This window comes from Dendropsophus ebraccatus, chromosome 2, assembly GCF_027789765.1.
Source record: "Dendropsophus ebraccatus isolate aDenEbr1 chromosome 2, aDenEbr1.pat, whole genome shotgun sequence".
Taxonomy (NCBI): Eukaryota; Metazoa; Chordata; class Amphibia; order Anura; family Hylidae; genus Dendropsophus; species Dendropsophus ebraccatus.
In genome coordinates, this window is record NC_091455.1 from 145318894 (window position 1) to 145333861 (window position 14968).

The 14968-nt window shown below is 39.6% G+C and overlaps 1 protein-coding gene across 2 annotated transcripts in view; it reads left to right on the forward strand.

The window, feature by feature from the left end:
- DPY19L1 (dpy-19 like C-mannosyltransferase 1) overlaps window positions 1–14968 on the forward strand; it is a 147705-nt gene that overhangs the window by 70420 nt on the left and 62317 nt on the right. For both annotated transcript variants that reach the window (XM_069960354.1, XM_069960353.1), the window contains exons 10-11: window positions 8255–8354; window positions 9747–9824. In XM_069960354.1, the coding sequence (XP_069816455.1) occupies window positions 8255–8354; window positions 9747–9824 (178 nt within the window). The remainder of the gene's footprint in view (window positions 1–8254; window positions 8355–9746; window positions 9825–14968) is intronic.

Genomic DNA, 14968 nt, shown 5'->3' on the forward strand with positions numbered 1-14968 from the left:
ATACAACTATTTACTAAACTGACAAGCCAGTATTTAGGCATTTCTTATTGTATACATTAAAATTTGTGTCTGGTTCTAATATACAGTACCATGTTTCAATTCTCTAGTCTGCAGTCAGAAGACTCTTGTTTATATTCACAGATGACTTCTGGCTGGTCCACACTATTGAATGGAGCGGCAGTTTACATATCTGAACCCTGTTTTTTGTGTGAAACACCTTTAAGTACTTTTAAAGAGTAACCATCTCATTAGTTTTTCCTTCACCAAGACAACCGTTTCATACCTGGCAAGTTCAGTTTACTATCCCTATTCTCATAAATTTTTCAACTGAACTTTCTGGGCATGGGACGTTGCCTTGGCAAACCATTTTCATTACATGAGTTACATCTCTCCACATCGGACTATGAAGAGTATGTAAAAATTTAACATGACAGTGACCCTTTACTAATGAAAGGTTAAAAAACAAACGGTTTGAGGGTAGCTTCACAGGTGCTGTGAAATCCGTGACTTCTGCAGCAAAATCCGCTGCAATGCTGTATGATTTTGTTCCCTATGGCTCTGCATTCTTTCAGCAGATTTTCATTGCACTTTGTGAATGTATCTTCTGCCCACTTAACTCACCAGCTGCCGGGCTCATACATTACCTGTCCGCGCTCCCACCTGCTTCTCCATCCCGCTCAGCCAGTCAGTATATCGCAGCAAAATTCGCTGCAGAACTCAGTTTGAAGCCCGCTGCAGTACGGTATGTGTAAAGCTACACTGAAATGACATAATCTACACACCTCAGTGTAAGTAAGCTGCCCCTAAATAAATGTTGATTTAAAAAGGCCTAAACATTGTTAAAGTTAAACTTAATTCTGAAAAGTAGAGCACAGTACAGTATTTCATAGAAAGAAAATGTAAAAGTGCAAATTTGCAAGCACAGCACCCAAATATTTGCTTACTTGCTCTAAATTATACATAGCTTATAGTTAAGTGCTGCTGTACCTTATCACACCAGTAATTGCTGGTGATTGCCATGCAATGTTAGCAGAATTATTGTCAGGAAAGCAGAAGTATACATATTCAGCATTACTTTTAGCATGACTGTAAAAAAAATTAAATTTAATCTTAAAATCTATTTTCATACTTGACCGAATCTAGGGCATGAGTGAGGTGTTCCTGATATATTGAGATTCATGGGTTTGTATAACTTCTGTAAAGCTTCTTCTGTGTTTACCTTGGGAGTTATTTGGCTTCATCTTCTTACTTAATTAATTCTCATAGAGCCACACACATACAGCGGCATATGTCGCAGATTACATGGTTCAAGCTGTTTTACAGGTTTCATAGGGTTATAGCTATTGGGCAGTGTTGTTCTTTCGGAACAGATTGTATTCCAAATAATATATCTATGATGCAGTTTCACTAGAAGAACTTGCTGACTGAGCCAAGACCACTTCATGTTTTCATTACTCCTGGAATTTCTATGCAGCAATTGAAATGTCTTACAAAATGAATCAGGATTATTCATCTGTGCATTTATGAAATCTTTTCCTGCACAATACTAGAGTGATGTCTTTCCTCTCCAGTTGGACTACAGTACTGTTGGTTCACAGTGTTTCCAACAGCACAGCAGTGAAAAGTTTAATATAGCTTACTAGTAGATCAGGATGCACACCAGAATGTCAGCAATCCCGGTGTTGACAGATAAACATCCAATATAAAATGGGTTCCAACTGCATACAGTAGGTGAAAATAATTTCAAGGTTTTATTCCATAACTGAGTACAGTGCAAAGGGACATGTTAAAAGTTTTGACTGGTCAGAGTCTCACTGCTGAGACCCCTATCTATGAGGAAAACAAGCGGGGAGAAACGGGCAGTAGCACATTTCACTCCCTGGCTCGCAGCAATCTCCATCCAGCTGCCCGATTATATACTAGTATATTGGGCTACTAAACAGATGATTAACAGCGGGATAGTGAAAGGCGCTATCATGCACTTCTCTCAGCTTGTTCTCCTGATTGGTGGGAGTCTCAGTAGTGAGACCCTGGCCAGTAAAAACTTTGAATATGTCTCTCTAGCATGATAAAAGTGACAGCTATGCATTAAGGCATGCTGGTGCGTAGGATTCAAATGACTATCAGTTTCCTGATGTTTGAATTACTGTAAGGCTTAAATAGGGACAAGCTCTCTTGTTACAACCTGCCATGATCATATGAAATAATAGTTTAAAGGAAAACTGGCAGCTTGGAATTGTGGGTAAGCTTCTGCCAGACAGAAAAGATTACCTTTTTGTAATCTTTTTAGCATAAAAGCCAATTTATTATTCCTTCTCAGTGTTACAGAGGCATGTCGATGAGTTTGCTGGTGCCTGTCCGGCTCTGTTCAAAACATTGGTCTAAAAATATGCCAGATATTGCTTAAAGGGGATGTCTGGGAAGCAGAAGACTGCTAACATTTCATGGCTTTGGTCCGATCATGTGGTTTTGATCATGTGACCGCTCTTGGTCCGATCCTGTGATGTGGTCTGATCATGTGGTTTGATCATGTGACCGCTCTTGGTCCGATCATGTGACTGTTTTCTCTGCCCTCCATGAGTTGGAATGCAGAGTACTTCCAGCTGCTGCCTCTGAGGGAATCCATGAGAAATTGCCCCTTTCCCTTCCCTTATGCTCCAAGATGTGGTAAGTGGACTAATATAGAACATTGTTGATATGTAGAACTGTGAATGAGTTGTTCATTAGGAATTGATTTATGTATACTGGGTTGCCCGTTATGAATTGATTTACTTACCCTCACATTTATTTACCCTCACTTACCATCACATGAATTTGATTTTATATGAACTATATGGGAGATGTACATATGGATTGATTTTATGGACTTTGTATGTAGGTTTTGTATGTGCATTTTTTATGTGAATTCTGTATATTTCACCTTGACTATGTAAATTTTGCACTGATGTGTATAGGGTTAACTTCCCGGGAGGAGGAATTGGACCGCCCCTCCTTTAGCCTAATCCTTGTGATTCCTTGCTGTATTTAAGTATGGTCTGTGTCATGAGCATACTATGTTTATCCTGAATCTGACGAAGGGGCGCCATAGCCCTGAAACGCGTTATTGTTGGACTGAATAAATCGTGTTTTATGTGAACATCGGTTTCTACTACGTTGTTTGGTGGTGAGCGCAATCTCCAGGTCAATATTTTTTTTTTTTTTTTTGTAATTTTTGGCACCTTTTGGTTTTGCTAACATTTCATGTCTCAGGAGAAATCCATAATCTGGATTTAGGGTCCATTTACACAGAAACATTATCTGACAGATTTATCTGCCAAAGATTTGAAGCCAAAGCCAGAAACTGACTATAAACAGAGATCAAGTCATAAAGGAAAGCCTGAGATTTCTCCCCTTTTCAAATCCATTCCTGGCTTTGGCTTCAAATCTTCAAATCTGTCAGATAATCTTTCTGTGTAAATGGACCCTAAGGGCCCTATTGCACCAACAGATTGTCTGACAGATTTTTGTAAACCAAAGCCAGTAGTGGATTTGAAAAGACGAGGAATCACAGTCTTTCCATTGTTACCTGTTCTCTGTTTATAGTCCATTCCCAGCTTTGGCTCATAAAAATCTGTCAGATAATCTGTTAGTGTAATAGGGCCCTTAGACTCTCCACCCGTGTCTCAGACGATAGGGGTATGGGGTCTGAAAAAACTTAGTGCCGGAGAGCAGAAGGTCTTAGGGCTATAATAGACCAAACAATAATCATCTGTCCTTGGCCAAGTATTGACCATTCCAGCCAATAAGAATTTAGTGTAATCACACTCCATGTAGGGGAGGGTCAGCTGCAGCCCTTCCCACAGCTCACCACAGCCCCTCCTGTTCGCTGTGTGTATGTGTAATAGCAGAGGCAACGAGTAGGGAATGAGGAGGAAGCGAGTGCTGATCGCCCTTTTTATACGGCCCCATCTTTTGCTCCCTGAACAACCCCTGTAAGGAAAAAAATGTAAAAAAAAAAGCAGGGCTGTGGAGTCGGTAAGCCGCAGCTCCGACTCTGACTCCTGAATTTTATCAGGACCGACTCCGACTCCTGCTCCTTCATAAATGGCCAGTCAGGTACCAGGGGAGTTATTTATCACACTGGCTCAGCAGCTTCTCCCTAATGTCCTACATGATTCTGGGGCGACTTCTGATGGAATAAGGAAAGATATAAAGCAGCTTCTCCTGTGTGTGCAGTGGATGCAGCCAGTCTCCAGCCTCCATATCCTGAACTGCTCACAACTATACTAGATGGAGCAGGTGGTCTTTTCCTGCTGACAATCTTCTATGTTTCTAACTAAATATTCACCATACACAAAGACACACTGCTAACAGTGCCAGATCTCTGTGATACAGAGGGGTCAGCCATAGTGATATAGAGGGGGGTCACACCTAGTGATATAGAGGGGTCACTGTGGAGGCACGCCATAGCATACACACACAGCCTGCTGCAGCCATAGCGCACACACAAAGCCTGCTGCAGCCATAGCTTACACTCACACAAACTGCCTGCTTCAGCCATAGCATACACACACAGCCTGCTGCAGCCATAGTATACACACACACACAAAGCCTGCTGCAGCCATAGCTTACACACACAGCCTGCTGCAGTCATAGCACACACACAGCCTGCTGCAGCCATAGCAAGCATACACACACACACAGCCTGCTGCAGCCATAGCTTACACACACAGCCTGCTGCAGCCATAGCTTACACACACACACAGCCTGCTGCAGCCATAGCTCACACACATACACAGCCTGCTGCAGCCATAGCACACACACTCATACACACAGCCTGCTGCAGCCATAGCACACACACAGCATGCTGCAGCCATAGCACATACACATGCATACACACAGCCTGGTACAGCCATAACACACACACACAGCCTGCTGCAGCCATAGCACACACACAGCATGCTGCAGCCATAGTACACACACATGCATACACACAGCCTGGTACAGCCATAACACAAACACACACACACAGCCTGCTGCAGCCATAGCTCACACACATACACAGCCTGCTGCAGCCATAGCACACACACAGCATGCTGCAGCGATAGCATACACACAGCCTGGTACAGCCATAACACACACACACACAGCCTGCTGCAGCCATAGCACACACAAAGCATGCTGCAGCCATAGTACACACACACATGCATACACACAGCTTGGTACAGCCATAACACACACACACACAGCCTGCTGCAGCCATAGCACACACGCGCACACACACACACACACACACACACACACAGCTGCAGCCATAGAACACTGAAGAAAAACACACAATCTTCTCATAGAGAGAGAACCACACACTGAGGACAGAGGTTACTGCTTGACTACTTATGTCTTCTCCTCCTTTTCTATATTACACAGGATATCCTCAGATTACACTGCTGCTGATATACAGTCATCCAGCATCCAGGAAGAGAACAGCACAGATCTTCCCCCACACAATGGAGTCTTCCAGCTCAGAAACAAACTGCCAAATAGTGACCGACAATTTTTCCCCGACCACACTTATGTAATAGGGCCAGTGTCCTATTAAAATGTTGCACATAAAATATGTTGATGAGCAAAACTTATACAATTCATATCAAAACGTAATTCTAAATTTTTTAAAGATTTTTTTTTTTTTAACCCCTTAAGGACGGGGCCCATTTTCGTTTTTGCGTTTTCGGTTTTTCCTCCTTGTGTTTAAAAGGCCATAGCACTTGCATTTTTCCACCTAGAAACCCACATGAGCCCTTATTTTTTGCGTCACTAATTGTACTTTGCAATTACAGGCTGAATTTTTGCATTTGGTACACTACAAAACCAGAAAAAAATTCAAAGTGTAGTGAAATTGAAAAAAAAAAAACGCATTTCTTTTATTTGGGGGAACTGTGTTTTTATGCCATTCGCCCTGGGGTAAAACTGACTTGTTATGCATGTTCCTCAAGTTGTTACGATTAAAACGATATATAACATGTATAACTTATATTGTATCTGATGGCCTATAAAAAATTCAAACCATTGTTAACAAATATACGTTCCTTAAAATCTCTCTATTCCCAGGCTTATAGCACTTTTATCCTTTGGTCTATGGGGCTGTGTGAGGTGTCATTTTTTGCGCCATGATGTGTTTTTTCTATCGGTACCTTGATTGCGCATATACAACTTTTTGATCGCTTTTTATTACATTTTTTTCTGGATTTGATGCGACCAAAAATGCGCAATTTTGCACTTTGGAATTTTTTTGCGCTGACGTCGTTTACCGTGCGAGATCAGGAATGTGATTAATAGTTCGGGCGATTACGCACGAGGCGATACCAAACATGTTTATTTATTTATTTGTTTACTTTTATTTAAAACCTGGGAAAAGGGGGGTGATTCAGACTTTTATTGGGGGAGGGGGCTTTTTACTATAAACAACACTTTTTTTTTTTTTTTTTTTTTACGCTTATACTAGAAGCCCCCCTGGGGGACTTCTAGTATAAATACTTTGATCTCTCATTGAGATCTCTACAGCATAGATATGCTGCAGAGATCAATGAGATAGGCACTCGTTTACTTCCGGCTGCTGCAGCCGGAAGTATACGAGTGCCGAGCCGGGGGCGGCGCCATCTTGGACGAGTCCCCGGCCGGCATCAGTAACGGAGATCGCTCCTCCGGGACAAAGTCCCGGAGGAGCGATCTCCCCCACTAGACACCAGGGAAAGGTTGCCTCCGGTAATCGGAGGCAGCTGTCAACTTTGACAGCTGCCTCCGATTAGCTAATTAGCGGGCACGGCGATCAGACCGTGCGCGCTAATAGCGGCGGTCCCGGGCTACACGCGGCACCCGGGACCGCAGCGATTCAAAGCGCTTTGAAGTGCTAATGAGGACATATGACGTACCGCTACGTCATATGTCCTTAAGAGGTTAAAGCTGGTACATTTTTCCCGACTCCAACTCTGACTCCACAGCCCTGAAAAAAAAGATAAATAAAGATAAAAAAAAGAACGTGTCTATACTGTACCTGTGGGCAAAGGAGTAGTAAAGTTACATGCAAACATTTCCCCTTTTTATTTTTACACAGATGTGTGTAATACCGGCCATTTAAGTTGCTCAGTTGTGAGATCATATATATATACACACACACGCACGCACACACAGTAGTACCTTGGTTTAAGAGTAACTTGGATTATGAACGTTTTGCAAGAAGAGCTCACAGTTTTTTTAAATTGTGACTTGATTTAAGAGCATTGCTTTGGTTTAAGAGCTCCCTGTACTGGGTGGGAACAGGACTGGTGGAGGGGCATGACCTACATAGCTAAGGTGTACAGCCCTGTACTCTGGCCCAGGAAGTCTCCCTCACCTTCCAAATCATAGCAGATCCACTTCAGGTTGGGGCTTACATCAGGGGACAGGACTGTGGAGGTAATTCTAGCCTGTTGTACTACGATACTGCATTATTGGGATCTGCAGTTCCATCCTGTATCTACAAACTGCTGCTGTATTTTCAGGTTTATGCACTTACAACACATTATACTCCACATGCTGATTGCTATACTGGACAGTAACTTATAATATCACAGATTCAGCTGTTTCTAAATGTTTGTTTCATTTGTTTTACATGTTATTCAGAATAAAAAAATCATTATATTTGGTGTGTGGAACCAACTGTCTGCATTTCAATGATTTCTTATGGAAAAATTTGCTTTGGTTTAAGAGTGGATTTGGATTACAAGCACAGTCCCGGAAGGAATTATGCTCGTATTCCAAGGCACCTATATATATATTCTCAAATTGAAATGAAATAAGGCTATACATGAAAGATTATGTACCATTATTTCAATGCTAGCATGTCACTTATGCATTGAACACATTAGAATCTTTTTCTAGATGATTTTATTACTGCTGAAAATTACAGGTCATCATCTAGAACAGTAAAGAATATGTTTCTTTTTTTTTAGCATTAAATCATATAAGTGAATCATATTATGATCTTTAATTGCCGAAGTATGAGAGAAGTGTCATTAAGAGAACCACACTTTCATAGTGTATTGGCGTAGTTTGCTTAATTTTGCTGGCTCTTTGTGAATATATTGGGAATTTAATAAATGTTAATAAAAGATTCTCGCTTAGTGATTTTCTTTTGAGTTTAATACACCCTATGTTATTATGTCCTTATTAAACATGATTACCTATATTTTAACTGTAAAATGAAGACTTTTTACCAATTTTTGTTTTTCTATTTAAGGACACCGACTCTTGGTAGAAGAAGCCAGTTTTTACTTTGTGTTTCCAATGTGTTTTTCATGCTTCCATGGCAATTTGCACAGTTTGTTCTTCTAACACAGGTAAGCTTTCCAAACCACAGGATAAATGATCCAAACAACAACCAAATTATTTTAATAGCATTTATAGTATTTTAACATTGTGTGAGATCATATGTATTGCCCATATGGAAGTAAAATAGAATAAGGCTCTATTCACACCATATTTGTGGGTTCAGTTTTCAGTATACATCAGAAAATCTCTTGGTGCTTACAACAAATATATTCATAGACCCCAGTCACTAGACAGAGGCCAGGAAAGTATCAGATGCTTGCACTGATACTGAAGGGGCAGATGCTTGCAATGCTTATAGAGCAGGATACCACGCAGTATGTTTGTCTGTTGTTTTTACATGGGAATCTGTGCTACAAAGTTGCATCCGTCACAGCTGTACAATGGGGGGTATCCTTTGGGGAGTTCCCCGACATTCACCTCTGCTGAGTACCACAAAACCAATGTCTGTCTAACCAAACCTATATCTTTACATCTGAGTTTTTTATAACAAAACTGTTGTAGTTAAAAAAAAAAAATTACCAATTACACTTTTTAGGGGAGATGCTTATAAAGTGTTTTTTTTCCCTGCACTTACTACTGCATCAAGGCTTCACTTCCTGGATAAAATAGTGATGCCTTGACCCAACTCCCAGAGCTGTGCGGGCTGTGGCTGCTTGAGAAGATGATGGCACAGGGATGCTCCGTGTCCCTCCAGTGCCCTGTGTCCCTCAGTGTCCCCCTGCCATCATCCTCTCCAGCAGCCACAGCCTGCACAGCCCTGGGAGTCGGGTCGTGACATCACCATTTTATCCAGGAAGTGAAGCCTTGATGCAGTAGTAAGTGCAGGGAAAAGAGCACTTTAGAAGCATTTCCCATAATAAGTGTATATTGGGGATTAGCATAACTTTTGGGGGGCAATACAATACTTTATTAAAAATTTTCGCCGGACTTCTCCTTTAATATTGGTTAGTAAACTGTATGTACTTTTTCTCGAAGGGGTTGGACACTTTATAGTAAAATAGATCAGTTTACAGTGTTAGTAACTGCTCTGTGGTGATTCTGCCCATAAGATGGCCATTCCCCTGTGTGTCCTACATAGGCGTATACAGATTCCGTGGTGGACACAGAGGATGGGCATGGTCTCATCTTATAGAGGCAATGACCACACAGTGCTGGACAGCACAGCCTGGAGGAGGGGACCCTGATATTGGCTCTATGAGGTACTCGGGGAGCTGCTGTCAGTAAGTGCAGAGGGTACACTTACAACTACTGTTATTAGTAAGCAATTTTAATATAAAGTGGCCAACCCCTTTAAGTATTAGGAAAAAAGATCATAAATAGTAAAAATAATATTTTAATATTTTACTGACGTTATGTATGATTTTGTAGCATAAGCTATTTCCTTTTTTGTTCTTTTTCAGATAGCCTCACTTTATGTTATATATGTAATTGGCTACATTGACTCTGAAAAATTTTTGAACATATTGTATTCTCACATGGTAAGTATTTATTTGCATCATTGACAGATACAGTAAAGTAAAATAGAGTAAATAATACTTTAAGCAACCCTGCTATTCTCACTATTCAGGCATTTGTGTGAGGTTCATTGGACCGTAAATGACGTAAGGATTCCTTCTTACTTGTTCTATTAAACTCTGTTTCATGAGCCAAAACTTCTGACCCTATAGTGGAACTAATTATACCACTAATTCTACCTGGATAGTTATCGATGATCCTAAATTACCCCAGTCACAGTTCCGGGTTATATCCAGTCTCTTATCACATCAACACCTCTTAACATACATTTTATACAAAAAGCAAAATGAGGCTTTTTAACATTAAAAATCAATTTATTTATTATAAAATATACAAAAAAATGCACAGAAAATTGCAATAATAGAAAAGACCAGCAGATGGCAGTATGCAGATAAGCAAGTACAAATCAGTGTTTTATATTTATATTATCCCTTTACTATGGTGAGTGCATTCTAACATTGCCTATAGGGGTTAGTGCCTTTCTTGTTGCTGTCACCCACAATGGGAGTAGTTGTACCAGCACACTAACACCAATATGTATCAACACACAATATGATATTTGATACATATTGGTGTTAGTGTGCTGGTACTACTACTCCCATTGTGGGTGACAGCAACAAGAAAGGCACTAACCCCTATAGGCAATGTTAGAATACACTCACCATAGTAAAGGGATAATATAAATCTAAAACAGATTTGTACTTGCTTATCTGCATACTGCTATCTGCTGGTCTTTTCTATTATTGCACTTTTCTATGCGTTTTTTTGTATATTTTATAATAAATAAATTGATTTTTAATGGTAACTAGCTTCCTATAGTGGAACTAATTCCTGAGGTGTTTTTTCACACTCCAGGTGGAATTCTTAGCAAGATCAGTGGATGTAACATTGACCTAAAAGGAGATTTCTCTGATAAGTATAGAAATGAATGGTAGCATTTTTTAATTAATATTTTTACACTACTCACTAATGTTCTATAAGCTGTCTCTGATATAAAAATTGGCTTTATATTCTTTCTTACGTCCATTTTGAATTGTGTACTGGAAGGTTTTGATAAGTTTCCTTGGGTTAAAATCTTCATGCTTGCAGCTCAGAAAATAACTTGTAAGGGCTAGTTCTCACGGAGTAAAACTGGCAGAATTCCACAGCGGAGAGTCCCGCCAGCCTCTGTGTCATAAAGGCAGTCTATGGGAGGGCTTGCGCGCCTCCTCTCTCCATGCCTCTCCCCTTGTAAGAATTGACATGTCTTGTTCCAAAAAGGGAGATGGGACTACTCATGCATAGGTAATTATTCATAAGTAGGAGGGGACCAATAAGCCGCTAGACAGAACCATGTACTGAGGATCCAGGAAAGGCCCCAAATGCACCAAAGGACAATTTATTTTGTTTTGGATGTAACTACTTAACCCCTTCACGTCAGTAATACATACATATACGTTACTACTGCACATACTCCGTGCAGTATGAATATATTTCTACGTTCCTGCGTGTTAAAAAGGGTTTGATGTGTGTGGGACCGCTGCAGTGAGAGCAGCTCCGCAAACATCAGTGTCCCAGAAGCCCAGCATAATGACAGGCATTAACCCCTTTAATGCTGCGATCTCGGCGTTTAAGGTACTCGGTGACAGGACAAGCTCCTGTCACTGAGTGATCGGGACCCCCGCAGCCATGGGGCAGGATAATCCACTAACCTCCGTCTTGTCAGATCGGCCATCCATGCATAGTCTGCAGGCTCTATTTACAGGTCGCCGATAACACTGATCTATGCTATGCCATCTCATGATGCAATCTAATGATTGCATGTTTTACTGGGAAATATAAGTGTTTTAAAAAAAAAAAAAAACTGTAATTAAGAAAATGTTTTTAAAAGTATTAAAATAACCTCTTATAACCCCCCTCCCCCCCAATTTTTTAAATGATATATCAGAAAAAAAATATTAAAAAGCAATTAAAATTTTTCTGTTACATCAATATGATGATAATAAAAACTAGAGATCATGGCACAAAGAATGACACCCCAACCAACCATGTAGGTGAAAAAATAAAATAAAAATAAAAGCGCTATGGCTCTTAGAAGGCGGGGAGGAACATTGCACTAATTTGACCCAGATGTCTGTGCATCAATGGGCTTTGTCTTGAAGGGGTTAAAAACTTTGCCAAGGGAAATAAAAAGATTGGTGCAGCTTTTCCACTACAGGTACATATCCGCAGGTTAATATGTATGGTATGCAATAATTGCATAGGCTCCGCCCTGTGGACTCTTTCTGCTCCTTTACATTTATAAAGAAATGCAGATAACTCTGCTTGCAAGCACAAGTTCACAAGTCTAAAGGCATTTCTGTGAAGGGGCTTTTAACTCCCACCTTTTTATTGATTAGTTTTACTGTGTGAAACCATCTGACTCTTTCTCTATTATGTTTTTTTTTTCTTTTTTAACTCTACACTCAACTGTCATACAAGTTACAACTCTGGGTATAGCCATAGCAACCAGGATTATGTAATAGAAATAAGGTTCATTTTACACAGTTCTCCTTTTTACTTTAATCACTTTTTTACACCATTTAACAATACAATAAAATGGGAAATGGAGCATGGAAGACAATGTCTATTAAAGAAAGCTCACACCCCTAAATGTATGGTGTGTAGGCCCCACAGTAAACAATAAAGAGAGTTTACCTTCATGAGTGAAATAAATATAAAATCATAAAATAAAAAACCTTTCATGTGAGTGCAGCCTGGAGATAGAACCTTTCCTCAAATATTCTCTTTTTATATTTATTTTCTCATTCTAATTGGGCAAAATAGTAAACTACATGGGTATGACGAGCCTAAAGACTACAACACTATAGATGTGTTCAAAATCACATGTCGGCTACATAGCATTTTACCATAGTATTTTTATGGTATCACCAAAGGAGTAATGTTATCTAATAAAAACAGTATCTAATTTCATCTAGCGCAGTATGTGGTAGGAGAACATTGATTTCTGTAGTTTTCCTCTCCTACATTTTTATGCCTTCCCATGCACATTTCTTTGAAGTGAGAACACATTTAATTGCTGTAATATTTCATTCTATTCAGCAGTGTAATAATCTTGCTTGTTCAAACCAAATTTACTTTATTGATTAGCTTAACATTCTCATTCATATTCACTGGGTTTGAGTCACAGCAGAATGACTGCTGTATTTCTTCTCTGCAGTGCTGAACAAACTTCAAATGTCATGAACAATGTGAATTACTCTTAAACGTCTGATAGAAAATAAAGGCCTTTAAACCATAAACAAGTGTGGTTCATTGCTTTTGACCCCTAAAATATGTTTCTAATATGTAAGAGAGTACAATAAAAGTGTAAATCATGTAAAACCATATAGAATGCGTAAGGCAGGCAGGATTCCACCTGTTTTACTCAGTGTGAACATACCCTAAGGTTAGAAACTCTCCAGAAGACAACTCAAAATGTAAGTTCAGTGTAAATAATAGTATGTATATAATTTTATTTTTTATTTTGTCATATAGAGATACCATGATTGGCTCTTTTGCTTTCGCTTCTGGTCTTTGGGGATTTCCCCTCAAACACTGGGGGAAAGTGATTACAGTAACCATAGTTACTGTGCATAATTATAAAACCCAGAATACCCCTTTTAGGACTTTTAATAATTGACAGGCTTTCTAATTCCATACCTTGATCATATTACATATTTATTTTTCCATGTTCTGTGTTGTAGAAGTGTCTGTGAATACCATTTAGGCTATGTGTGTGTTCTGTGTGTTTTTTTTTTTTTTAAAGTTTCTCTATGTAAATGTATTAATAAAATAAATACTATAGTTAAAGATGGGGAATAGCATGATGTGGCTGCTTCTGCAATCCAGGTTTCTCAAATAAGAAATGCTACTAAACTAAAATGGAAGCTTAGGTGGACTTTAAAGGGGTTGTCCGGCGAAAATCTTTTTCTTTCAAATCAACTGATATCAGAAAGTTATATAGATTTGTAATTTACTTCTATTAAAAAATCTCAAGTCTTCCCATACTTATCAGCTGCTCTATGTCATGCATGAAATGCTGTTTTATTTTCAGTCTGACACAGCGCTCTCTGCTGACATCTCTGGCCAAGACAGGAACTCTGTCTTGATTTTCCATGAATCCCCATGGAAAACCTCTCCTGCTCTGGACAGTTCCTGTCTCAGCCAGAGATGTAAGCAGAGAGCACTGTGTCAGATTGAAAATAAAACAACATTTCATGCAGGAAATACAGCAGCTAATAAGTATGTTTTAGTATATGTTTTTTATTAGAAGTAAATTACAAATACATATAACTTTCTGACACCAGTTGATTAGAAAGAAAAAGATTTTCACTGGACAACCCCTTTAAATGTCACTAAATCAACAGTAGATGTGATATAAAGTTTGCAATATAAATTAAAAAAAATGTTATGTTTCTGTTATCATGCTGTAATATAAAGCTGAACTTACCAGAAATCCTGGTTCAGCCTCCTGGAGGCAGATTTTCTGACTTGTGCTTTTCGAAAAAAACAGACGAAACACAGGAATTCTGGCCAGTACAGAGAGTCACTGCTTAATGTGTCTATCAATCACGACTGCCTTTTCTCTGTGAGCGCTCAAATGGCCTGGGATACACTGGACTTCCTGTTTTCTCACTCTGAGGAAAAAAAAAAGTCAGAAAACAGGAAGTGATGTTTTTTCCACTCATTATATCTATGCTGCTAGAAGCACAGGCAGCAGAAAGTCCTGAAAGGCTCCCATGTTACCAACAACTGTGTTTTACTTTGGCACGTAGTGGTTGTCACATTGGATCACATGTCTAGGGGGTAGCCTCCGAAACTCCCAACCTGGCTCCGCTCATTGATAGCTCTATTTCTGTATAGGAGAGATCTGTTTATTTTCTATCGGCATCCTGTCAAAAAAGGGAAGTATACTGTGACATCCTGCAGCTGCACTTACTAATTTCACTTGTTTAAACCTAACTACCTAATAAATAGGCTAGGGTCACTTCTCATTGTTATGTACATGGTCTTCTGACCTTTTGAGTTCTCTTATATAGGCGCAAAGCAACAGGAAGCTACATGAACATAGTCACTAGGTGAATAG